This window comes from Saprolegnia parasitica (assembly GCF_000151545.1).
Source record: "Saprolegnia parasitica CBS 223.65 unplaced genomic scaffold supercont2.3, whole genome shotgun sequence".
Lineage (NCBI taxonomy): Eukaryota > Oomycota > Saprolegniomycetes > Saprolegniales > Saprolegniaceae > Saprolegnia > Saprolegnia parasitica.
In genome coordinates this window covers 1137271-1160000 of record NW_012156397.1, presented here as the reverse complement: position 1 = coordinate 1160000, position 22730 = coordinate 1137271, and the positions used below count along the sequence as shown (strand labels likewise).

The 22730-nt window shown below is 59.8% G+C and overlaps 9 protein-coding genes across 9 annotated transcripts in view; 4 read left to right on the top strand and 5 right to left on the bottom strand.

Moving 5' to 3' along the window:
- Nucleotides 1-118: 118 nt before the first annotated feature.
- On the top strand, nucleotides 119-2852 carry SPRG_01549 (NEK protein kinase; the record flags this gene model as incomplete). Its single annotated transcript, XM_012339757.1, has 11 exons — nucleotides 119-442; nucleotides 490-609; nucleotides 660-835; nucleotides 882-1086; nucleotides 1139-1414; nucleotides 1463-1531; nucleotides 1576-1641; nucleotides 1692-2193; nucleotides 2244-2338; nucleotides 2383-2517; nucleotides 2569-2852. The coding sequence occupies 11 exons, from the start codon at nucleotides 119-121 to the stop codon at nucleotides 2821-2823; spliced, it is 2223 nt and encodes a 740-aa protein (XP_012195147.1). The 3' UTR covers nucleotides 2824-2852.
- Nucleotides 2820-5506, bottom strand: SPRG_01548 (hypothetical protein; the record flags this gene model as incomplete). Its single annotated transcript, XM_012339756.1, has 3 exons — nucleotides 2820-4871; nucleotides 4921-5256; nucleotides 5306-5506. 3 exons carry the CDS (start codon nucleotides 5504-5506, stop codon nucleotides 2820-2822), a joined length of 2589 nt encoding a protein of 862 aa, XP_012195146.1.
- Nucleotides 5507-5878: 372 nt separating this feature from the next.
- SPRG_01547 (hypothetical protein) lies at nucleotides 5879-6463 on the bottom strand (the record flags this gene model as incomplete). Its single annotated transcript, XM_012339755.1, has 3 exons — nucleotides 5879-5924; nucleotides 5966-6150; nucleotides 6437-6463. The coding sequence occupies 3 exons, from the start codon at nucleotides 6461-6463 to the stop codon at nucleotides 5879-5881; spliced, it is 258 nt and encodes an 85-aa protein (XP_012195145.1).
- A 147-nt stretch (nucleotides 6464-6610) lies between these two features.
- Nucleotides 6611-8055, top strand: SPRG_01546 (hypothetical protein; the record flags this gene model as incomplete). Its single annotated transcript, XM_012339754.1, has 8 exons — nucleotides 6611-6693; nucleotides 6743-6814; nucleotides 6861-7019; nucleotides 7071-7283; nucleotides 7335-7630; nucleotides 7675-7765; nucleotides 7809-7933; nucleotides 7980-8055. The coding sequence occupies exons 1-8, from the start codon at nucleotides 6634-6636 to the stop codon at nucleotides 8053-8055; spliced, it is 1092 nt and encodes a 363-aa protein (XP_012195144.1). The 5' UTR covers nucleotides 6611-6633.
- A 213-nt stretch (nucleotides 8056-8268) lies between these two features.
- Nucleotides 8269-9400, bottom strand: SPRG_01545 (hypothetical protein). Its single transcript, XM_012339753.1, has 5 exons — nucleotides 9106-9400; nucleotides 8837-9060; nucleotides 8657-8787; nucleotides 8508-8615; nucleotides 8269-8460 (listed from the first exon to the last, which is right to left on the bottom strand). Exons 1-5 carry the CDS (start codon nucleotides 9375-9377, stop codon nucleotides 8332-8334), a joined length of 864 nt encoding a protein of 287 aa, XP_012195143.1. The 5' UTR covers nucleotides 9378-9400; the 3' UTR covers nucleotides 8269-8331.
- Nucleotides 9401-10280: 880 nt separating this feature from the next.
- On the bottom strand, nucleotides 10281-11290 carry SPRG_01544 (hypothetical protein). The gene is made up of 3 exons (XM_012339752.1): nucleotides 11021-11290; nucleotides 10731-10968; nucleotides 10281-10677 (listed from the first exon to the last, which is right to left on the bottom strand). The coding sequence occupies exons 1-3, from the start codon at nucleotides 11266-11268 to the stop codon at nucleotides 10333-10335; spliced, it is 831 nt and encodes a 276-aa protein (XP_012195142.1). The 5' UTR covers nucleotides 11269-11290; the 3' UTR covers nucleotides 10281-10332.
- Nucleotides 11291-14588: 3298 nt separating this feature from the next.
- Nucleotides 14589-17025, top strand: SPRG_01543 (hypothetical protein; the record flags this gene model as incomplete). The annotated part of the gene is made up of 11 exons (XM_012339751.1): nucleotides 14589-14618; nucleotides 14670-14784; nucleotides 14831-15002; nucleotides 15047-15143; nucleotides 15186-15404; nucleotides 15570-15683; nucleotides 15732-15932; nucleotides 15980-16144; nucleotides 16195-16539; nucleotides 16589-16939; nucleotides 16981-17025. The coding sequence occupies 11 exons, from the start codon at nucleotides 14589-14591 to the stop codon at nucleotides 17023-17025; spliced, it is 1854 nt and encodes a 617-aa protein (XP_012195141.1).
- Nucleotides 17026-17053: 28 nt separating this feature from the next.
- SPRG_01542 (hypothetical protein) lies at nucleotides 17054-19920 on the bottom strand (the record flags this gene model as incomplete). The annotated part of the gene is made up of 4 exons (XM_012339750.1): nucleotides 19589-19920; nucleotides 18371-19534; nucleotides 17933-18322; nucleotides 17054-17887 (listed from the first exon to the last, which is right to left on the bottom strand). Exons 1-4 carry the CDS (start codon nucleotides 19757-19759, stop codon nucleotides 17054-17056), a joined length of 2559 nt encoding a protein of 852 aa, XP_012195140.1. The 5' UTR covers nucleotides 19760-19920.
- Nucleotides 19921-21128: 1208 nt separating this feature from the next.
- SPRG_19137 (hypothetical protein) overlaps nucleotides 21129-22730 on the top strand; it is a gene marked incomplete at both ends in the record, with an annotated part of 3949 nt that continues 2347 nt past the window's right edge. The window contains one exon of the mRNA XM_012339935.1: nucleotides 21129-22675. Within this exon, the coding sequence (XP_012195325.1) occupies nucleotides 21129-22675 (1547 nt within the window). The remainder of the gene's footprint in view (nucleotides 22676-22730) is intronic.

Below are 22730 nucleotides of genomic sequence, written 5' to 3'. Positions count from 1 at the left end.
CCACATATAGCCACACGTTGCCACAAGTAGTCGCCAACCATGCGATCGACCCGTCGCCGCGAACGCCGCATGCGTACGGCAGGAGTGTCCAGCCTTCTTCTTGTATACAGGCCTAGAAATGGATGCGAGGCGCGGCTTTATCACCTTGTCGCTCGTGCGATTCGAGCACAAAACATGTGTTTCTGTTATCCGTACTACTCTGCAAAGCGTCGCGGCGGATCGGGAAAGATCGGGTTGCATGGAGGCGTTTAGCGATGCGCAGGTCGCTCTCTTCGCGTCCGGCGGCGCGCTCACCGACTACGCAATCCTCAAGCCCATCGGCAAGGGCAAGTTCTCGGTCGTCTACCGCGCCAAGCGCATGGCCGACGACGTGCTCGTCGCGCTCAAGAAGATTGCGATCGACGTCATGGACAAGCGGGCGCGCGAGAAGACGCTCAAAGAGGTCGTCATCGCTTTCCATTTTAGCGGCGACGCGACTGCGTTGTCTAGGTCCGGCTCGTGCAGTCAGTGCATCATCCCAACATCATCCAGTATCTCGATGCGTTCATTGCGGGCAACGAGCTCTGCATTGCCTTCGAGTGGGCCGAAGCGGGCGACCTCAAGCGACAGGTTCTCCTTTCCACGCGTCAAGATGCATCCAAAGTGCGTTGATCAAGTAGATTCGAAAGGCCAACGAGAAGGACACGCGCTTTGATGAGCGACTCGTGTGGAAGTACTTTGCACAAATCGCCGCCGCGATCGACCACATGCACACGCACCGCATCATGCACCGGGACATCAAACCCGCGAATATCTTTCTCACGTCGTCGGGCCAGGTCAAAGTCGGCGATCTCGGGTCGGTGCATGCCGACGCTTCGTTCTTTACCGTCGTATGCACGTAGGCTCGGTCGCCATTTGAGTGAAAACACGATGGAGGCCCACTCTAAGGTGGGTACGCCGCTGTACATGTCGCCCGAAGTGCTGCGCGGCGACGGCTACGACTGGAAGTGCGACGTTTGGTCGCTCGGTTGCATCCTGTACGAACTCGCAATGCTTCGGTCGCCGTTCAAATCCGAGGGACTCAACCTCTACGGTCTCTTCCAAAAGGTACAATGTGCTACTAGTACATACAATGCATGGCTCGACATGCGGGGGCTAGGTCAACAAGGGCGAGTACGACCCCGTCTCGGACATCTACAGTGACGCACTCCGGTCCCTCGTGACGCAAATGCTGTCGTTGAACGCCAACGACCGCCCGACGATGGCTGCGATCTGCGCCGTGAGCAGCGCGTGCCACGAATCCCGCGCGGTGCCCAAGATCCACCCGCGCCCAGCAAGCGTCGACAACCAAAAAGAACCGACTACTACTACGTCGAGCCGGCAGTCGACTCCCAACAACAATATGTCGGCAACCCCCGAGAGTAGTCCCCGCGTCGTATCTCACTCTTTAAATCGACAACAGTCGGGTAACCATGCTGCGTAGGACGATACGGCCACGACCATGTACCTCATGGATGCCGTGTACGAGAAGCTCACGCTGCTGCAATGCAACGTACGTACTCTCCTTGTGCGAATAGACTGCATCCAAATAAGTAGCTACACACGCTTCAAGTGCCCCTTACACGCATCTACTTTGCGCAGGCCAGTCGCCACCCGCAACAGGTATCATCGATCTATCAACTCGATACGTTGACAGAGTCAACGATGCGTAGTGGACACATGCCCTGCGGCTCTTGCAGTGGCTCTTCTCTAAGCTCGAGGTGACACTGGACGTAGCGCTCGACGACCCATTGGAACCGCCGCTGCGACAAGCGACCGCGGTGCTCATCGCTGTGGGCCGCCTCGGGTGCGACGCAGCAGCGACGCTCTCTCCGTCGTCGATGCTTGCGGGACACGGCCTTGCGCTCTGCACCGCACTCGACGCACTCTGTACCAAGGCCCTGCGCCCCCTTGTGACGACCCGACACCCGATCAAAGACAACGACGACGACGACTGCGCCGATGACAATCACCTCGAGTGGCAAGTGGACGACGAGTCGACGGCCCTCGCTTCGTCGGCCGACGATAACGACTACGACGACTATGCCGTCTATCGCGTCGGCGCAGCTCCCGACGCCCCCGAGGCCACACCCGCGATCGACCCCGTCGCGTGGTCGCTCGAGGTTCAAAAGAACGCGCCGCGAATACGGTCGTCTCTCGCGGCCGCCTACAACCGTACGTGGACTCTACTGTGTCAGCCGACTCTGACGCTTGCGTGGACGCAGAAGCACCGCCATGGCACGATCACGTCACGGCACTGCAGTCGTTCGTACACAAGACGCCAGTTGAGGACGTACAGAGCCTGCGCGCACTGCCAACCGTACAGAAATGACTACCCTCGACTCTGCATCATCTCTTGTCTAGCGACTCCACGACGATTTGGATCGAGTGCAGCTCAGAGAAAAGACACTCAACAACGTGCTCTTGTCGGACCGCAGTGTGTACCAGCGCCTCTTTGATGCACAGATCCACTTGTCGTCTCGCTTGCAGACCAAAGAGGTAGTCTCCACTCGTCGACGAGGCCTCTCGTCTCGACTAGTAGTGTCCTAGCACAAGCGCAAATCGCTCGATACCGAGCTCACAACGCTTCAAACGTCCTTGGCCACCACCAAGTCGACGCTGCATACGGTCAACGACAAGCTCACGGACGTGAGCCAGCTCACGGGTCTCCGGGCTGCGCTGACAACCCTCCGCGCCGACATCCACAGCATGGAGCTCACATTGGAGCTCCAGCAGCGAGCGCTCTTGCAGGCCCAAACCAACGCCCAGACGCGGCAACGAAGACTGCACACCGTCTCGTATTAAGGCGACGAAAATGAAAACGGATCGTGCGGCTTGGTCGACGTTTGCTTGGCTTCGAGTTGCTCGAGCGCCGCCGACGTGTTGCGAATGAGCGCGCGCTCGTCATCAATGAGCTGCTGGAGCGACGCGGCGACGACCGGGTCCGGGCCCTTCTTGCGCTCGTTGCGCGCCATCGTCAGCTGCAACAGCTCGGCCACGAGGGCTTGGATGCGGACGACCATGCTCAAAAGCGCCTGCTGTTGAGACAGCGCTGCCAAGTTGGATTGCAGCGCGTGGTTCGATGCGTCCAGAGCCGACGCACTGGCCAACGCCGTTGCCGAGACGCCGGTGGGTGGCTGCGGCGCGGTGGAAAACGCAGTCGATGCCGATGTCGAGAGCGAGAGTCCGCTAAATTGATCGTCCAGACTCGGACTGGATAAGCCAGTGTCCACCGGCAACGACGTCGATGGCTGCGACGCCCGGCGTGTTGGCTCGGCTACGATCGACGGTTGACGGGACAGCGGCGAGCCAAAGTCGCCAAAGGTGCTGCTTGGTACCGGAAACGCTTCAAACGTGCTAGCGGCTGGCACCGTGTCGGGCGTCGGCGATGGGAATCCAAACGATGACGGCGACGCCGATGGGACCTGGTCAAAGGCACCAAAACCAGCATCCGTCGAGGTGGCGTCCGGAGTCGGAGCATTTGTGGGCACAGCGTGGAAGTCGCTAAAGTCGGGCAACTGGGAGCTACTGCCGAAGTGCGAGGGTGCAGGCGCTTCGGCAGTTGGCCGAGAGTGGCTTCCAAAGCCCGTGGGTGCAAGGGACGAGTCACTCGAGGGCATGCCTGAAGTAAAACCAGAATTGCTTGCAAAGTGCGACGTCGAAGCCGAGGTGACGGACGACGCCGATGGCGCGGGCGACGGCAGAGGGTGCGCGCTGCCGCCAAAGCTATCGCCAAAGTGGTCGTTCACGTTGCCACTAGAGTTGCTGCCAAAGCCTGTTGGTGCCGGCATCGGACTTGAAAACCCGGTAGACACGCCAGAGTTGCTACCAAACCCCGATGGGGTCGAGGTCACCGAGGTAGCTGATGGCGCGGGCGACGGTGGCGGGCGCGAGTGGCTGCCAAAACCACCAGAGTTGCTGCCAAAGCCACCCGAGTTGCTGCCAAAGCCAGACGTAAGGCCGCCACCAAACGTCGACGGCGTGGTCGTCGACGTCATCGACGATGCCGACGGCGCGGGGGACGGCGGCGGGCGCGAGTTGCTGCCAAAGTGACTGCCCGAATGGCTTCCAAAGTTGGATGGTACAACGGGGCGAGGGTTGCTGCCAAAGCTATTGGTGCGCGACGCCGTCGACGGCATCGGTGGCGGCGCTCCAAACCCGCCAAAGGCGTCGTTTGGTGGCATGCTGACGCTCATGGGTGCGGGCGCATTGGGGCCCAAACTCGCGACATGGTGATCGGGCGTTGGACCGACGTCCGTCAGCGGCGATGGCTCGGCGACCGTGGGAGCCAGCGCATCAAAGGCATCAAATCCCATGTCCATGGCGGGCGCCGGCGATGGGTGGCTACCAAAGCTGCCTTGGGAGGGCTGGCTAAAGCCGGCAGTGGACGGCTGCTGCCCAAAGCTATTGGTGCGGCCTGGCGTCAGAGCGCCAAAGCTTCCTTGGGACGGCGGCTGGATAACGCCACCCGGAGACGGCTGGCCAAAGCCACCAGGAGACGGCTGCTGGCCAAAGCTGTTGGTGCGGCCTGGCGTCTGCTGCATCGAGAGGCCGCTTGGCGTCGAGTTGCTACCAAAGCCGCTTGGCGCGGCATGTTGTCCAAAGCTATTGGTGCGTGGCGGCGGCTGGTGCCCACCGTCCGGAAGCGCAAAGCTGTTGGTACGCGGGGCCGTCGGGTTGGTGAAATTGGCACTCGACTGCAACGACTGCTCCATGTCGTACGGAATCGAGGACGGCAGCGGCAGATCGCGCTTTGTGACGCACACAATCAAATGCATCGCAATGTAAAATTCCGTCACGTCCAAGCGTCCGTCCGACGTTCGGTCGGCCAACGTCCACACAGTGCGCAAGCGCTACAGATCAACCACATGAGTTCGCTGCCATGCGCCAAACCCATCGCACCTCGCGGTCCAAGCCCGACATTTGAAAGAGCGCCGCGGCTTCGTGGCCCTGGATATAGCCGTCGCCGTCCGTGTCGTACTGCCGAAAGATGCCATTGTACTTGGCCTTTTCGTCTTCGAGAATCGCGTACGAGGGTCCGGCGGACGGCGGCGCGGGCATGGCGGGGGGAGGGACGCCTTGAAGAATCGCGACCGTGAACGGCGTCTGCGCGAGCTCGACAAAGCGCTGGTGGGTCGCCGGCTGCCCTTGCTGCGCCATGGCAATCAGGCGCATGGCCACGTAAAAATCGCCAATGAGGAGCTGGCTCGTCTGGCGCGCGTCAGCAATCGTCCAAATCTATCCCGTGCAAGGTCAGCGGCTGGCGCACTGCGGGCGCCCGGCGTACCTCGCGCAGCACCGTCTTGTCGAGCCCTGACTTGGAGAAGAATGTCACGGCGCTGCGCCCGCCGATCGCGCCGGCCTTCTCGTCGTCGGCGAGGACGAAGAGCGTGTCGTAGTACGCCTTCTCCAGCGGCGACGGCGGCGTCCACGCCGGCGGCGCTCCAAAGCTGCCGCCCCGCCCGCTCCCAAAGTTGCTTGCCTGCATCGTAAAGATTACTGAGCGACGGAAACCGGCGACGTGGACACTACTCCGGATAATATTATCCGGATTCGCCGCTGGAAGATCGCTCGCTTCATGACGTGTCTTGACGACCGGCCCTTCTGCGGTTCTCCAAATTGCACCTGACAGCCAACGGATCAAAACTTATAGCTCACATATTACCTCGCTGTCGTTGCTAGCTCAGTTGTAGCACCGTCAGCACCTCTTGAGAGGATGAGCTCTGGCGTGTCGACGTGGTGTGTCCATCCCAATGGCAACGATGACAAGTTATGGTTGCTTAGGAAGTGACTCAATAGTATTGTCGTTTAACTTGGCTGTGTTAACGTCGTTTAGCGTAGCTGTATGGATGACTACTCTTTAGGCAACGACGCCAGCAACGGCGTTCCCAGCGAGGACAAAGAGACTGAGCGCGCCAATGGTGAAGCGCCGACCATCCGACGACACGTTTCGCGCTGCCAGCGAAGGTTTTGGAGCAGCACCGCTTTCTCGGACGCCGAGTTCATCAGGTTTCCGAGGCCAAACGACTGCACCTGCCCCGGTCGGGCCGCCGCGTCCTCGGGCGGGCGGTGCCCCGTCGCAAACTTCTTGTTGGCGTTGATGGTGGCAATACTAAAGTGCTTGGCGTAGAGCTGGCAACAGCGACGGCTTGCATCGGAGACCCCATGGTACTCGTTCTTGGGAACGATATATTGGAAATGATTAACGTCCTTGAAGGTATTCCTGTCCATGTGAACGACGTGCCGCAATCAACGATGCACCGCCACTTGGTGGCACACATAATGGCGGCGCTTCCGAGTCGGCATAACGAGGCAAGACAAAGCTTTGTACAAAGGAACTAAACAAGTTTATCTTGCTTTGCACCAAGCGCATTATTCAGCTGCCGCTTCGTCAACCCGCGCTCTCGTCGCATTCCACTACGGCGTCGGGGCAAAAGGCTCGCATCTTGTCGCACCGCATCTCACATACTGCATTATCTACGTGCTGACGAGTTTGCCGACCCGCCGCCACGCCTCGCTCTTCTCTCCACGATGGGTTTGTAGCTCGTCAAGTGGCATGCTCCGATGCGTCCTCACGTGGCAGTTAGCTGGGGCGGTTGCTAACGGTTGGACTTGATGGATCGGGCCGTACGCAGTGCGATCGACCAAGTGACACTCGATCCCGCGTGGCCCGAGGTGCGAGCGCCACGAGCGAGGACCCTAATGTGACGAGCGCTCTATACAGGTACTCGACGTGCTCTACAGCAGTCTGGCGCAATGCATAACGGCGTTCGAAGCCAACCCGAGCGCGTGCCAGGTTGAGCTCTTTGTCGATCGTCAAGGTACCAGATCGGAGCTCCTAGGTCGTGCTGGGCCTCTGTGGTGAGACGTTCCAGATGCGATATTACCCGCAAACGCGCAGCCTCGGCTACCTCGTCCGCGAGCCATACATGTCGAACGACACTCTCGTCGCACTCACCGCCCAGTTGCACCCGCGGCTCCTTGCGAGCGTGGCCGACCACGTCATACTCCTTCCCATCAGTATACAAGAGCTCATAATCGACTGTACGTAGATGGCGTCGACGCGAGCTCTCGAGCGGCCATGCTTTCACCACCTCTTGCGCGGACTCGAGGCGTCCATCCAAGGCGCAAGAATGACGACGCGCGATGCGTCCGCGATCCCAACGCTACTGGCGTTTCTCGCTCGCGCGTTCGTGGCACCGTCGGTGCACGACCCATTGCTCGATGTCGAGCAGGCGCGCCACGAAGCTTCTCTGCTACAGCAGGTCCGCGGACGCAGTGTGCCAGCACCATTGCGAGCGTGGGTGTGGACAAAGTGTCTCTTGGAGCGAGCCAACTTGGACGACACGACGTGGCGCTTGAAAGCGAGCCAGACGCTGCTGGGCGTGTCCGAGCCATGGCGGTCGCCGGTGGCCCCCATGCTCTCTCGCCTCGTACGAGATGCCATCCGCGACGACTTTCCGCAGTACAGCGAACATGACGGCAATTTGACGCTACAAAACGGCGTCGAAGGGCTACTGAACCAGCACTATGTGCTCACACGAAGTCACTCGGCGTTTTTCGTGGCGCTTGCGCTGCCCATTGCGAGCGTGTGGCCCGAAAAGAGCGGCCGGTACAGACGTCGATCCTGCGCGGCCACCGACGTCGATTTACTAGTGACCTTGACCTTTTGAGTGCCTTTGCGCGCCTCCTGGAGACGCATGTGCACCACCCGATGCGCGGAGACGCCGTTGCCGGCTCCCAGCGGGTAGACAACTGCGGTGCGGCGGAGAGGCGACGATTCGGGTTAGATCTGGCGACGACTGGCCGCAGAGCAGCCGGCATTGTACCAGCACATTGAAGGTGTCTTTGGTGACGTGCCTGCTGCCAAGAAGCGACTCGCGATGCTGGAGGCGCCAAGCGAACTCTTTGTCGGGTAGCCATCCCAAGGCCACGCTGGCATTTCAGATGGATGATGTCAGGTGGCTGCAAGTCAGCCTCGTGGGCTACCTCCGCAAGGACGTGCTGCATTTCGTCTGGGACCAGGTTGTGCTGTAGTACTAGTACCACACACCGTTGTCTCACACACCCCTTAGTGTCTTCTCGATCCCTCGGGGTGGCAACCGGCGTTCGAGTCGATGTGTACACTAGTTCTTGGTCTTCTTTCGCCAACGCTGCTGCAAGCGACCACAATTCCGAGCTTCCACAACCTTCTCGAGACGCTGCCCCGCACGCTCACTTCCCGCGCTCTTCGCAGCGCGTATCAGCGTCGTACAATCAAAGACCGGTCTATTAAAGCTACAGCAACTAATGAGAAAAGCGAACGCGGCGCTCTTAGTTGATATGGTGATCGTCGTCGTCGTCGTCGTCGTCATCGTCACCGTACGGACTGTCACCATCGTCGTCGTCGCCGTGGTCCGCGTCATCATCCATCAACGTGAGCGTGTCGAGCTCCTGAAACATCTATATACGCCACGGTGACGCGCCAAATAAGAAAAATCGGATCGCACCTCGACGTTGTCCTCGAGCATGCACTGGTCGAGATACGTGATGAACTGCTCAAGCGCCTCCGACTGGTCGTCGACCTCGGCCGTGATCATCATCATGGCGCTGTAGCCCTAGCCGAGCGTGAGACCATGCTGCATATGGTCGTAAGTACCTCTTCCGAGAACTGGACGCCGTTCGTGCGTGCTTGGTTGACAAGCTCCATGGCCTGGCTGAACTCGCGCTGGAGGATCAAGGCCTCGATGATCGGCGCGTATGTGATTTCTTCGGGCGAAATGACATCGCCTACGTCACATGTCTATGACATGAATGCGACTGTGGACGCGACTGCTACCTGCAGCAATGTCTTGAAGAATCAGCTCGGCTTCCTCGACTTGGTCGGCCTCGACAAGCGCCTCGATGAGGTTGTTGTACGCCGGAAGGTCCAGGCGCACGCCAAGGTTGTGCGCTTCTTCAGTCACCTCGAGCGCCTCCGGCAGCATCTGGTTGCGGTAGCACGCATCGGCCACGTAAATGAACGCGAGCTTGGTAAAGTCGTCGGGCTTTAAATGCGGGTTCCTACGAGACGCGTCAGCGCCGCGTCCTAGGCCGAGACGGTAGTACATGTAGACGCTCTTCATGACACGAAGCGCCGACTTGGTCTCATCACGCGATGCCTTCTTTGCCAGCAAGATCGCAAGGCGCTGCGCAAGCTGCGTCGACGGCGGCGTCGGCAGCTGCTCGAAGAACCGCAGGGCTTCGCGCGGCTCACGCGCGTCCAGGTGCATCTCAAAGCTGCGCAGCGGCTCGTCCACGGCGAGCGCGGCGGCTTGCGAGAAGAGACGCGGGCGCAGGCAGCGGCGCCCGAGGCGCCGCAGAGTCGGAACCATGAGCATCGTCGACGTCGGTTTGGTCCCGTCGGCTCAATAATTGGTTGCGCTTTTATTGGCTGGACGGCTCACAGACTATTTCACATCGAAACATAAATAGTGTGGATATTGAAATAGCCTTGCCTCGCTCTAGTCGCCGCAACCCATCGACTGCAAGAGCGTGGTATCCCGTTTAAAAATGACTCTTTATCCTTGCGTCCGCCTTTCGCTGGTGACGACGGCGCACAATTCGCGACCGCTCGGAATATGGTGGCATCCAGGCTTATACCATTAGCGTCGACCGAAGTCGTGTGGGTTCGGCAACTCGAAATACTGTTATTTGTGGCGTGCGTCCATTTATACACTGTATATTTGTATGGACATACTGAAACCAGGATTATGAGCTGGCCGCTGGACACGCGTTCCCGGAGTTCCCAGGCCCGGTAGGCCAAGTCCGGATTCATGACGTGGAATCCAGAGCCAGCACGATCCGACGAGGCGCCGCGGTATTGCGTAATCGGACACTTCAAGAATTAAAAGTTGAGGCAAGGCTCGGCGAAGAGGGCGCTGAGGACCAGCCGGGGTCCCACAGATGTATCTTCTCGGCGCACGGGCTCTGATCCCGGCGCTTCGGCTGTCGTTGCTTTGCATTTCAAAGTTACTTTGAGCGCATCGAAGGAGAGGATTCATCGATGGCGGTTGCGATCACTGTCCGCAGAGATGGTAGATATCGAGCATTCCAGCGTTTGCGCGGAATGGTGTGACAAGAAGAGGGTCCCACAGCAGGTCCGCCCAACCCCAAACGAGCTCGTACCGTGTGGCAACGACGCTGCTCCGATGCTATTCGTACGTATTGGGTCAGTCGGGAGCTGCGAAGAACTTGCATTGTTCCGGCCTGCGTGCACCTCACACCCAACGGGCCGATTGCGTGGGACGACACCCGAAAAACACGTAAATATGATTAAACCTAGAACTACTTGGCCTAGTCGCGCTTGGGCTTGGGCGGGCACGCTGCATTGCAAGCAACACGGAGGTCGTACACGATACTGTTGCACGTGTAGACAAAGAAGGGCGCCGCGTACACGTCAATGGCGTAATGGGTCTTTTGGAGCATGACCAGAATCGCGGTCGTTAGCGCGAGCACGAAGAAAAAGCTCTTCCAGAGCACATTCTGGCGCCGGACAACGAGAAAGATCATAAAGGTCGTTGCCGTGTGGCCCGAGAAGAAGAGGTCGCGCATCAAGACGATGCCATCGCCGCCGGCAATCGGGTCGATGAGCGGCACCGTGCCCACGGGGGCTTCCAGCGGGACCAGGTACAACGCCACCTACGATCCGATGAGCCTACGAGTCGCTACCAAGCATAGTCTCGACGCCGTACCATGCGCACCCAAATCACAAACGCTTTGGTCTGCAGCATCTCAATGATGAGCTCGGGCATGTGGCGAGCGTGGTAGAGACCAATCGAGACCGAGCCGTACGCCAAGACAAAGAGCGACACCGAGTAGTCGCCAGGGCTGAGCCGCATGAGCACCGGGTCGTGCATTGTCACAAAGCCTTCAATGTCAGTGCGGTTTTCATTCCAGCGTAAAAATGTTGTATAGTACTGCAGCGTCCAGCTACACAGCACGTCGCATAAGCCATTTAGCAGCCATCGCAGCATTAACGTACAAGAAGACGGCGAACGTGAGCGCAATGTCGAGCTTCGAGTACGTGCCTTGGTCCCACTTGTGCTTCCAGGCCACGTAGAACGGCGCGTCGTGGTCGTCGCGGATCGGCGCCGCTTGGTACTCGACAGTCGTCGTCGTCTCGCGCAGCGGGTGGCACTTCTCGTAGGCTTCGTCGTACGTGCTGCTGCGCGGTGGCCGCAGCAGGTCCGTCGACACCATGAGCTTCTCGAGGTAGTTGAGCGGCGACATGGGCTCGGTCCGTTTCCTTGGGTGGCAATTGGCAAGTGGCCGCTTTCGAATTTTAGGTCAAGCCGCGTGTCAAAAAGGGTCGGAAAACACCCGTTTCTGGCACGACCATCTCTGCCGATGGGGGTCCACTCTAAATAAACTGGCCAATCCCATCCTTTGACCCGATCTGTCATCTCCCGGATACCATCCGGATCGATCACGCGATACGCTTAGGGTACGGGCGAGGCGCATCATCCGGAGTGTCCCGCGCGAATCGGATGGCGGGGACACGCGGGAACTGGCGCGAAGCCACTTGGCCTTCACGTCATCGCAGCTGCACCTGCTTCGCGATGGTGTTATCATACAGCGGCCTAGTATATGTGACTTTACAGCTCAAGTTGTGCGTCGAGAACCGAGATTGAATCTGCTACCAAACACGGTCGCGGCTCGTGAACGTCGCATGCGAGAAGGCCACGTGGATACCAAGAGTGGTTGTCCATCCTCACTCGACCGCGATCCGTGAAATTACTTTACCGCGAAAACCCACATGGGTCCAACAGTGCGTTAAAGTATGACCCGCGCCAAAATATCCCCTTCTCGTGGCTCGAAGCGGCAAGGCAGAGGCGTGGCCAACGCATATAAGTGACCTCGCTCGTCAAGCAACGACCAAGCTGATACGACCACCCAATGCACGAGCCTGCCCGCGATCACTGTGTGGTTGTGTTGACGCACGCAATGATACCACGCAGCCGACCCGTGCCGTAATACGAGCCGTACACGGTGTTGCGTGCGTCTATTGCAGGTACTCGCTGTGTGATGCGCTTTGCGTATCCAAGCCGCAAGCAGGTCGTGGTATTCTTGGACCACTTTGTGGCAGCGGTCCTGTCATGGCCAATGCGACGACGTGAGACTAGCGCGATCGTTGCATGGAATAAAACTCGATTTGCCATCGGCGGTTTGAAAGCATTTGGAATTGACTGATGCGGCGTCGTTTGCATGCTAAACGTTGTAAAACGTAGTGCGTTAAAAGCGACATTCGTTTTAGTGGTGTCCCAAGGGTGCGAGCCAGCTCGCTGCACAAGGCCGCCAACCGCTAGCAACCTCCACCGGTCTTCTTGAACCTGCACTTGCACTAATGTGACTGACTGGCTACGAGCTTGGCTCCGTCCGTGGGCACCGATTGACGTTGTCCGCACATTCGTGCACCAGCACCTGCAACGCACGTCATGGCACCCCGTCCTCCTCCTCCATCTTTCTCTGCAGCTAACGCGTTCGAGCACCGATGTGCGTCGACGGCGCAGCCGCGACGGAGACCGAAACTCAGCTCAAGTGTATGGCGCGTCATGGGACATCCGCGAACGCTTTGCTTCATCCTCGTTTCGATCTCCATCCCGCCCGTCCCTTTGCCCACGCTCATAATCAGTATACCCTCGAAGAAATTGTCGTCAGCGCGCTCAAAGAGCGCTAAACGCGGCCTTCTGATGTAATCACAGCACATGTAGGGCAAAGATACATGGACAATGGTAGCAGCGGCAAGCGCTCTGCGTGGCCATGGCGTCGTTCCCGCGATAGCGTCTGAAGACGCGTCGCAAGAAGCCGGTCTCATAAAGAACCTCTCGCTATGGTTACGTCATGTGCTTGAGGTCTCTCGACCGGTATCGCATCGGACTTTGGCTAGTGGCATCATCGGACGCCAAGGCCAAGCAGGCACACGTAGGCTGCGAGCTGCGACTCTGCCCCATAAGATGTAGACTACGCTAGACTAAGATGCAAACATGCAGGGGAGAGGGACGACAGAGGCCGTGGCCGCAGCCGCCGTGGCTCGCGCTAGCCGCACGCTACCACGAAGACGAAAATGGAAATGCCCTGTCCGGATACCAAACGCGAACGGGATTGGTCAAAACCATCCAATTGACAGCGAATCACAACACGGTTTGCTGGAAGATCGCGAGATTTCGAACGGCGGTTCGCGCGAGGGCTGTGATTAGTAGAAGTCGACGCAACATCGTGGTAGAAAATGGCTAAGACCAACGGAGCGTCCGATCCGAGTACGGTACGGAGACGTTGCGGCTCGATGGACTGATGACAACGCGACCCAGCAGCTCGTAGAATCAAAAGCGAGCTCAGTGTCTCCATGACGTAATCAAGAACCGGTCGCCGTGCTTTCGTCAGACTCTGTGGCCGCGGACATATATCAGATCTCAACTTCGCGAGACGGTGTAGTCCCTACCATTACGTTCAAGGCAGGATTGTAGGCGTGGGAGCTTGGCGTGGAAGCTGCTAGGCGGATGTTCTTCGCCGAGAGACTCGCCTCGCTGCGCCTACTCCCTACGGCGCACCTTGATACAGTACGCGCGAGAACATCGACATAATCCCTGTTGCTTTACTTTACTAGCCGCCCGTCCACTGTATTGTAGCGATATGCTTGGCTGAAACGAGTGCGCGATGGCTTGAGCAAGGTCTTTCCAGGACGTTGGAAGCAGTCCCATGGACGTGGTGCGACAATGGCTGGAGCTCGTGTACGTCCAATCCCATCCTTTCTCGAGCCCGAGAATAGGCCAAGCATGATGGAAAGCAGCACCGTTCTGGCTGCGCCTCGTACTACATGCGACGACCCTTTCGTTTCCGAAGCCTCGACACGAGAAAGCGACAAGGCGACTACTTGAAAGCTGCCACGGACTCGCACAGAAAAGCTTCCAGCGTCCTGCTAGGCACAGGAGCAAGAACTACTTGCACGCTCTACACATCCCAACAGTTCATAGAGCCATACAACGACGGCGCAGCCGCGACGGAGACCGAAACTCAGCTCAAGTGTATGGCGCGTCATGGGACATCCGCGAACGCTTTGCTTCATCCTCGTTTCGATCTCCATCCCGCCCGTCCCTTTGCCCACGCTCATAATCAGTATACCCTCGAAGAAATTGTCGTCAGCGCGCTCAAAGAGCGCTAAACGCGGCCTTCTGATGTAATCACAGCACATGTAGGGCAAAGATACATGGACAATGGTAGCAGCGGCAAGCGCTCTGCGTGGCCATGGCGTCGTTCCCGCGATAGCGTCTGAAGACGCGTCGCAAGAAGCCGGTCTCATAAAGAACCTCTCGCTATGGTTACGTCATGTGCTTGAGGTCTCTCGACCGGTATCGCATCGGTTTTGGCTAAGTTGACATCATCGGACGCCATGTCCATGGAGGTGCGAGGCCGGAGCCTGCCCGCGCGCTTGCTGCCGCCACTGAGCGAAAAATGGAAATGGGCGGATGCTACACCTCGCAGGGCCATTGGTGGAAAAGCCAAGCATTTCAGCCAATCACGACACGTGATGATGGATTTGGTATCTTGCAGGCATGGCCCGGGCGCTGACCGCGGATGACATCGTACGCTGACGTGGAGCCGTCGCACTCGGCGCGCTCATGCCACTCGCGTAGACGCTAGCCACGGGCGAGACTGACCACGCGCGCCTTGTCACGATCGAGATCATCTTTGGCGTCTTTGAAACGATCGGCGGCTTGGATGGCTGCGTCAACCTATGCAGCCTCACGAGTACGTGGCAGCGCTCGCGGCGAATGCACTCACCACGTGTGGCTAGTGCTCAACTGCCGCTTGCAGCGCATCTCGCAGCTGTCGCCCGTGTCACTGACGCTGACGCGGCTCTGCCTCTCGGACCAAGAGCTCACGCGCATTGAAGGTCTTGCGCTGCCCAACTTGCGCCAGCTGCTGCTCGATCGCAACCGCATTCGCGTCATCGAAAACCTCGACGGGTACCGCCCGACGTGTATGCTGTCGCGTGACGCTCTCGCTGTAGGTGTCCCAAGCTGCAAAAGCTATGGCTGAGCCACAACTGTCTCACGACGATCGAGAACCTTGGCGCGTGCCCCGACTTGCGCGAGCTGTGGCTGCAGGTACGCTCTTGCTTTCTATACTCTTGTCAACGCGATGCCCAGAACAACCAGATCCAAGGAATCGGCGACGGCCTCGCAAAACTTACGAACCTCCACAGTCTGGCAATAGCTGGCAATGGCATTGGCGACTTTAGCGACCTCGCCACACTCGCGCACTTGCCCAACCTCTGCAGCCTCTCACTCGACGACGCGCACTACGGCTCCAACCCCATCACGCGCGAGAAGGGCTACCGGACGTACATCTTGAACCAACTGCCACAGGTAGTACACAAGCGTCTCCGATACACATTATATACGTACATCATGGCCAGGTACGCGTTCTGGACGGACTCGAAGTCGCTGCAAAAGCCAGCACGCCGCCGAGGACGCCTACTTCAAGCGCGTACGCACTTGCACAAGCGACCTCGATCGACGGCGATGACGTAGGTACTTGCCTTCAACGACCGCATCGATGCGATTCAGCAAGATCACGAGCGCGCGCTCTCTGCAATTGACTCGCGGCGCCACCGCAACCAGTCGCACGCTGACGTGTTGCAGCACGTACGTCATACATAAGAGGTATTTCTCTCTGGTTCATCGAGTGCGCAGGAGCTCCTCGCTGCCTTCAAGAACCTCGAGGAGAGTGTCCAGAAAGGGCGGGCCGCCATCGCGGCCGAAGAGACACGCCAGGCGCTGCTGCGGGAGAAGCACGCGACGGCGCTCCAGCACACGTTAGAGGCGCTTGAAAGCGAGTATACAGCCCACGTAGACGCAATGCTACGTCGCGAGACCGAGGCCGCCGCCCACACGGTACCGTATTCTACCAAGCATAGAACCGTGCAAGATTGAGGTGCTAGGAGGCCATGTTTAAGATACTGGACGCTCGGATCGCGGCCGAAGAAGAGCACGCGCTGGCCGTCGCTGCAGCGCAGGCGGCGTATCCTCTTTACGTCTTTTACCTCGTACATGGGGCGAGCCCCGAGCATCGGTATCTTGCGAGTCTCTTTGCCGCACCGCCGCAGGTAATCGTCGATCCATTCGAGGAACGTTGGTGGCTCTAAAACTGGTTCAGAGAACGCCCGATGCGGACGACATCAAAGTGCTGCAGGTCTACCGATGCCAAGGCCCTCCAACGACGACGACGACGACGACCGAATTGCTATTTGGTGTCGTGCACGGCGCGTTGGTGGCGCCGACGACGATGCCGCTCGTGCTGTGCGCGACGCCGTGGCTTGCAATGGCATTCCACGACCGCATGTCGCCGCCCAATGCACGCCGTCACCGCCATGTCTTGGTTGCCAAGGCCCCAACGACGATCGCCTCCGTGGTCGAATGGCGCAACCTCGCGTCAGTCGACGACCTTCATACAGCGCTCGCATCCCTGGAGCTGCCACGAGAACCCATATCATGGGTGCAGGTGCGGCGTGCTGTCGAGCCAAATGAGTGCTTCATTGCCATGCGCGTAGGTAGTCTATCACATCGGTGACCAGCAAGGACAGGCGTACTGCCTCGCGCCTGGCAGGATCGCGCTTGTTGAGGCGGCGCCCGAGTACTACTGCACGACATTTGCGACGCCGGCGGCGATGAGCGAACCCGACCTCGAAGCGTTGATAGCATCACCCGAACCGGCGCTGGAGGCGATGGACGGCGACACGACGCTCCTCGAAGGCTACGACGGGCGGCTGCAGAGCGCGCTGGCCGCGTACACGGAGGCGCTCTGGGCAGACGTGGGGCCGCGCGCCAAGGCCAAGGAGCCGGACGACCGCAAGCGCGTGGCCAAGCTGCAGGCGTCCATCCAGCACGAGCAAGAGACGCAGGTACTACGCCTTGGGTTCGATATTTTCCCAAGATTTTTTAGAAAACCACCTTGCGCCAGCAGCTGCACCGAAGCACGAAACCCTGACGCCATTATAATAATATTATGCTGAAACTCAAAACGTATCGCCGAGGGTTGGTTCTTTGAGTTTGAGTTCTTCGCGTTTCGAGGCTTGGGACGGGCGGCGGAGCGGTGGGAGGTAGTCGCGCGGACTCTGCAGCTCGGCTGGCACGGTGAGCAGCGACCGGCGCGGGCGCTTGGGCGGCGCAGGTGTCTTGGCCACGGATGGCAGCCCACTGGCACTCGGCGAGATGGACACCCGCCGACGAACCGGCGACCGGCGGTACTGCGACTTTTTGCGACTCTTGGACACCCGCGAGCGATGGCGCAAGCGGTGGCCACGGAACGCCGCTTGAATGGCCGTCGCGGATCGATGGACGAGCGCCATGTCGCGGTCGTAGCGCAGCTGCTTGAGCCGCACCTTGGCGAGGAGACAACGCGCTAGGCACTGAATCGTAACTGCGGCTGTCGTCTGCAGCGCGCGGAGCGCCGAGTTGCGCATCATTAGAAGCGCTTTGCGGTGCTCATAGCCGCGGTAGCAGCTCTGAATCGCGATCGCCGCGCGCGTCTTGAGGCGGAGTTGCCGCAAGTGCTCGGCCTTGGCGCGCTCGGCCTGTGCGAACCGCTCCAGGCGGCGCTGCCGGCCCATGGCGCGGTACACCTCGGTCATCTTGCGCTCCATGCCTTCCTTCATGGCCACGGCTTGCTGGACCTTCCGGCGGGTGGCCTCGAGGTACTGTTGCTTGGCGCGCTCGTAGCTCATGGCCTGTGAGATGCGGAACTGCCGCTGAATCTTGCGCGCGGACCGGAACACGAGGAACGTTCTTGCCAAAAGCTCGTTCTTCATCATGGTTGCGACTCCTTTTGCGCAATGCCCGCGGTAGACCCGCTACACGTTGCGGTGGGATTCCAGAATGCAGGTCAAGGGCCGCACCTGAATGTTGGTTGCCGCGTCGTGCGCACGTTGCAACAGCCGCACGAGCTGGGTGCGGACGGCGAGGCGGGATTTGAACCGGCGGTACTGCACCTGGATTTTGAGCGCGTGTGGCTGCAGCGGGTGCTGGCGCGCCAGTTCAGGTGGCCGCCGCACGAGCACGTGGCCACGGCCCCGCTGCTTGGTCGCGACAAACGCTGTGCGAGCGTCGCGCTTGGCCGCTGCTTTGGTCGCCAGCTCGTGGACGTTGACGCGGAGGGCGGGCGCCCGAGAGGCCGACGCAGGAGGCAGCCGCGCAGGGTCTTCTTGCTTGGCTCGGAGCGCCATCTTGCACTTCAGCGCCATCTCTTTCGACGCATCCAGTACCTCGTTGAAGATATCGTCGACCGACTAGACAAACATGTTGGAGCAATCGCACGTGTAGCATGGAGATAGCACCTCGTGTTGGCGAATGCTCTTGAACGGATCGTACGAGGCCACATATACATCCCGGCGCTCGATCGCGAGCCGGTCGTCTTCGGCCACGCGCGATTCTTCCTCGAAGAGGCGGTCGATCGCGGCGGCGACGAGTGGGTCGTTGGTGTCGATACCATCAACAGGCGGCAAGATCGAACGCAAGTGTGGAAGGATGATCGGGTACATAGCGTCGGCCGCATGCGGCTCCATCGCGTAGGCGTAGCTACCGTCGTCGTCGTCGCAGACATTTGTTAAAAACGTCTTTGATAACCCGGTGCTGTCGCATGCAAGGAGGAGTGGATGCGGGCGCACGTCGCGCCCGAGGAGCAAGCGCAGCGCGAGGCCACGGAAGAGCGGCCGCACGTCCGACTGCATCTTGAGAAGGTAGTTGATGCCGCTGTAGACAAAGTGCTGTCGGCGCGGCGGCGAGCCTTGCAGCGCGTGCCGCACCGGCGTCTCAAACAGAGTCGCCCATGCATCGATTGCCAGCACAACGTCGATGGTCGCCTGCTGAAACGTCGGACGGACGCGGACGAGGTCCGCCATCGCGCGCTGCAGCTTCCTCACGTTCGCGTCGCGCTTGGCGACGAGCGATTGCAACTCGGCCTTGCGCTTTGCCTTCTTGCTACTTGATGGCGGCTCCAACGACAAGGGCGTCTCGGACGGGTGGCTCCCACGTCGGCTGATGGGCGCCGGTGTCATTGCGGCGCGGACGTGGAAAACCGCTTCATCCACTTGGGCGACGAGCCGACCAAAGCGCTCCAAGAGGGCTTCCCGCACCATGATGCACTTGATGACGTCCATCTCAGCCACCAACTGCGACGACGTGACGTCGCCCGAGTGCACGGACGCCGCGCCATCCGACAAGGTGAGGGACCGTGGTGGCGCCGCCCGCGGGAGCTTGGCCTTGGCTTGCGCACTCGTCCAAATCGAACGGTTGGTGCGCGAGTAGCCACGGCTGAGGTCGATCAACGGCACTGTGGCGGGTAGCGCGGTTGGTGGCCGGGGCGGCGACGCCAACTGCAAACTCGGCGGTGTCAAAGGATCGTCGTCGTCGTCGTCGTTGCCGTCGTACGGCAGGTGGTCGCTCTGGGATCGATGCAAATGCGGGGACTCGGTGGTTTGGTTGCCTGTCATCTCGGACGTCTACATGCCGCACCCATGAATACATCATCTCAGGTGTGTTGTCAGGCCACGTACACTGGCGGAGCGAAGGTTGCCTCCGGCTCGCTTGCGCTGCGAGATGGTATCTACAAGCGTCACACGGCGCACGAGGGTCGAGCTCGGTCCAGGGATCTCAATCGCGATTGGCTCGTCTTCCAGCGCAGGCTCGTCAACGGGCGGCGACCGCACCTTGCGCCGCACGGCCATTGGCGGTGCCTGCGGTGTCGGCAGATGGGGCTTTCCGCGATGTACCTTGGCCTTGCGGATGCGCTGAACATACGACAAAGGAGCTGCTGTCGTCGTCACAGCGACAGCCTCAGCGCGGCCGATGGTCAGCCCGAGCCCCGCATCATCATCATCGAGACCCATGTCGTGGCCTTAAATAGCCCACAATCTGTTTCGACCAAGCACTGATAGGATGTTTCATGCACTTGACGTAAATGGCAAATGCCTCCCTGGCTCTTGCAACTCTCACGTACTGTTCTACGCAAAGTTACATCTCTGCAACGCGATTGGCGCCGACAATCACGCTCGATGCAAGCAAGAGCACCGGGCTGCAGAGGCTTGCAGAGGAAGTACTGTGGACGGGTGGATAAAACGCCAGAAACTAGACCGAAAGCTACTGTCCAGTCCCACTGTGCAAAGCTACTTGGCTACTCATAGGACAGCTGCAACGTGCCACCTCGCCGCAAGTGGCAAGTGACACAAGCCGGTACGTGCTGCACGTAATGATGGCTGCTATCGCGAAGTAGCGCCTTGACGTCAAGCACGTAGCAGCGACCTACGCATGTATGTGGGCAGCGCGACTCGGAAAATTGGAGCCGTGCAGAGTCGGTAGTATCGATGAACGGGTTCCAACGGCGAGGAGAGGCGGCGAAAAGGGTGTGAGGTGCGCGCGAACTCAGCAGCCGGGGAGTGGAGATGCGTGCACCGTTTCCTCGTACGGTTGCCAGCGGAGGAGCAGCAAGAAGAAGACGTCGATGGTTGTCTCGGAGAATTGTCTCCGAGGATGGCGCCAGGCTGGCGACAGTGGCGTCGGCATCTCCCTTTGCGTTGTCGTCTTCGTTTGGATCTCCGGCAACGACTTTTACTTGAACTTGAACGTCGTTGATGCACGCAAATAGTGTGTGTTTGCCGTTTCATGCCGCCGATGGCTACCGCGCCGTCGCAGACGAGGTAGACTGCATTCCCTTGCTTCTTCGTGCATGGTGGAAGGGCGTCGACCACTTCTAGGATGGCGGCCACTCCCCCTCGCGAGGGCCAGTGCGAGTGGCCGACCACGTTGCCCCGAGTTGCAGCCGCCGGTTGGACGTGTAGAGGTCGGTGTTGGACGAGGCACGGTATCTGGTGTGGCTCGAAACGAGGGAATTTCCCTTGGGCTGACCACAGCAGTTGCCCGCGTACCGTAGGGCGCTTGTATTATTGAAGGAACGCAAATGGAATCAAATAGTGTGTGTCCGGAAAATACAGTGTACCCAGGATTCGAAATTGCACGAGCCCACTGTCGTTTCGGTGACGCACGAGCTTCCAGCTGCGTAAGTACTTCTGCATTCGCGCCGCATCGAGCAGCCGATCGATGGCCCGGTACCACTCGATCGAGGCCGAGCTACCGCCGTCGCACCGCACGCACCCGTCGGCGGCGGCGTCCTGGGCATCCCGCGCCGTCTACGCGTGGGTCCAGCCACTGCTGTCGCTCGGCAACGACCGCCAGCTGCAGCCCGACGATATTTGGCCGCTCGAAGCGCGATTGCAGTGCAAGACCGTGAGCGCAGCCTTTGAGCCTGCCTTCCGGTCGACCCGCTCGATTGCCCGTGCTGTGGCCTCCGTGTACGGTGGCCGCCTCCTCGTCATCGGCCTCGTCCAAGCGATCACGGTCGGCTGCACCTTGTATGGCCCGATCGTGCTCCAGCAGATCCTCGTCGCCGTCGAGTCGGGCCCGGCCATGGACGTCACGTACGTGCTCGGGACGATCGTTGCGCTCTTTCTCGTGCGGTCGCTGCAAGCGCTGCTGACGGCCCACGCGACGTATGCCAACCAGCTCGTGACCGTCCAGCTCACGTCGGCGCTGCAGCACCTCCTCTTCCAGAAAGCGCTGCTGCTCGACGCCTCGGCGCGCAAGGCGACAACGGCCGGCGAGCTCGCCAACCTCTTCTCGACCGACATCCAGACCATCATCACCTTTTCCGCGGCGTCCAACCAGATCTGGCTCATTCCACTCCAAGTCGTCGTCATCTTGGCCATGCTGTACCGCGTCATTGGCTGGTCGACGTTTGTCGGCGCCGGCGTCATCGTACTCACGCTCGCCGCCAACCATGTGCTCGCCAACGCCCAGCGCAACGCATTCAAGACGCTCATGGCGCAGAAGGACGCGCGCATGAAGGTCGTCCACGAGGTCTTTGGGTCGATCCAGGTCATCAAGCTCAACGCGTGGGAAGAGAAATTCAGCGACAAGCTGACGCGGCTCCGGGACGCCGAGCTACGTACGATGCATCACATCATTGTGCTGCAGTCGTGGTTCGTCGCACTCTTGTACGCAGCGCCCGTCGTCGTCTCGATCGTCTCGCTCGCCATCTACGCGCTCGTGATGCGCCAGTCGCTGACGCCGGCGACGGTCTTTACCGCGCTCTCCCTCTTCACACTGCTGCGCGGCCCGATGATGTTTCTGCCGCAGATCGTCGCCAACCTCATGCAGGCGGTTGTGGCGCTGAAGCGCATCATGGAGTTTCTCAACATGGACGAGAAGGACAATGATGTCGTCAAGACACCCGAAACCATCTCAACGTCGGAACTCAACGCGTATGCCGAAAAGAAGATTGACATTGAGATTGCCGACGCCACGTTTGCATGGGACGTCAGTGGCAAGCCGCTCTTCCACGGCATCAACCTCCAGATCAAGCGCGGCGAGTTTGTCTTAGTCCACGGCGCGGTCGGCGAAGGCAAGTCGTCGCTCATGTCGGCGCTGCTCGGCGAGATGCACAAACGCCACGGGTCGCTCTTCGTGGGCGGGCACGTCGCGTACTTTTCGCAGCAGGCGTGGATCCAGAACCTCACGATCCGCGACAACATCCTCTTTGGCAAGCCGTACGACCGGAAAAGATACAACGCCGTCTTGGACGCGTGCGCGTTGAGTAAAGACCTGACGCTCTTTCCCGCCGGCGACCGCACCGAGATTGGCCAG

Bases quoted from the DNA above. Each gene is read 5' to 3' on its own strand.
- SPRG_01545 (XM_012339753.1), bottom strand. From the start codon at position 9,377: ATGCTCATGGTTCCGACTCTGCGGCGCCTCGGGCGCCGCTGCCTGCGC. The intron at 8,616-8,656 runs GTACTTACGACC...ACGCTCGGCTAG, and splicing joins GCGTCCAGTTCTCGGAAGAG to GGCTACAGCGCCATGATGAT. The intron at 8,461-8,507 runs GTGCGATCCGAT...TGGCGTATATAG, and splicing joins TGCTCGAGGACAACGTCGAG to ATGTTTCAGGAGCTCGACAC.
- SPRG_01544 (XM_012339752.1), bottom strand. From the start codon at position 11,268: ATGTCGCCGCTCAACTACCTCGAGAAGCTCATGGTGTCGACGGACCTG. The intron at 10,969-11,020 runs GTACGTTAATGC...CGTGCTGTGTAG, and splicing joins CTCACGTTCGCCGTCTTCTT to CTGGACGCTGCAGTACTATA. The intron at 10,678-10,730 runs GTACGGCGTCGA...ATCGGATCGTAG, and splicing joins TTGTGATTTGGGTGCGCATG to GTGGCGTTGTACCTGGTCCC.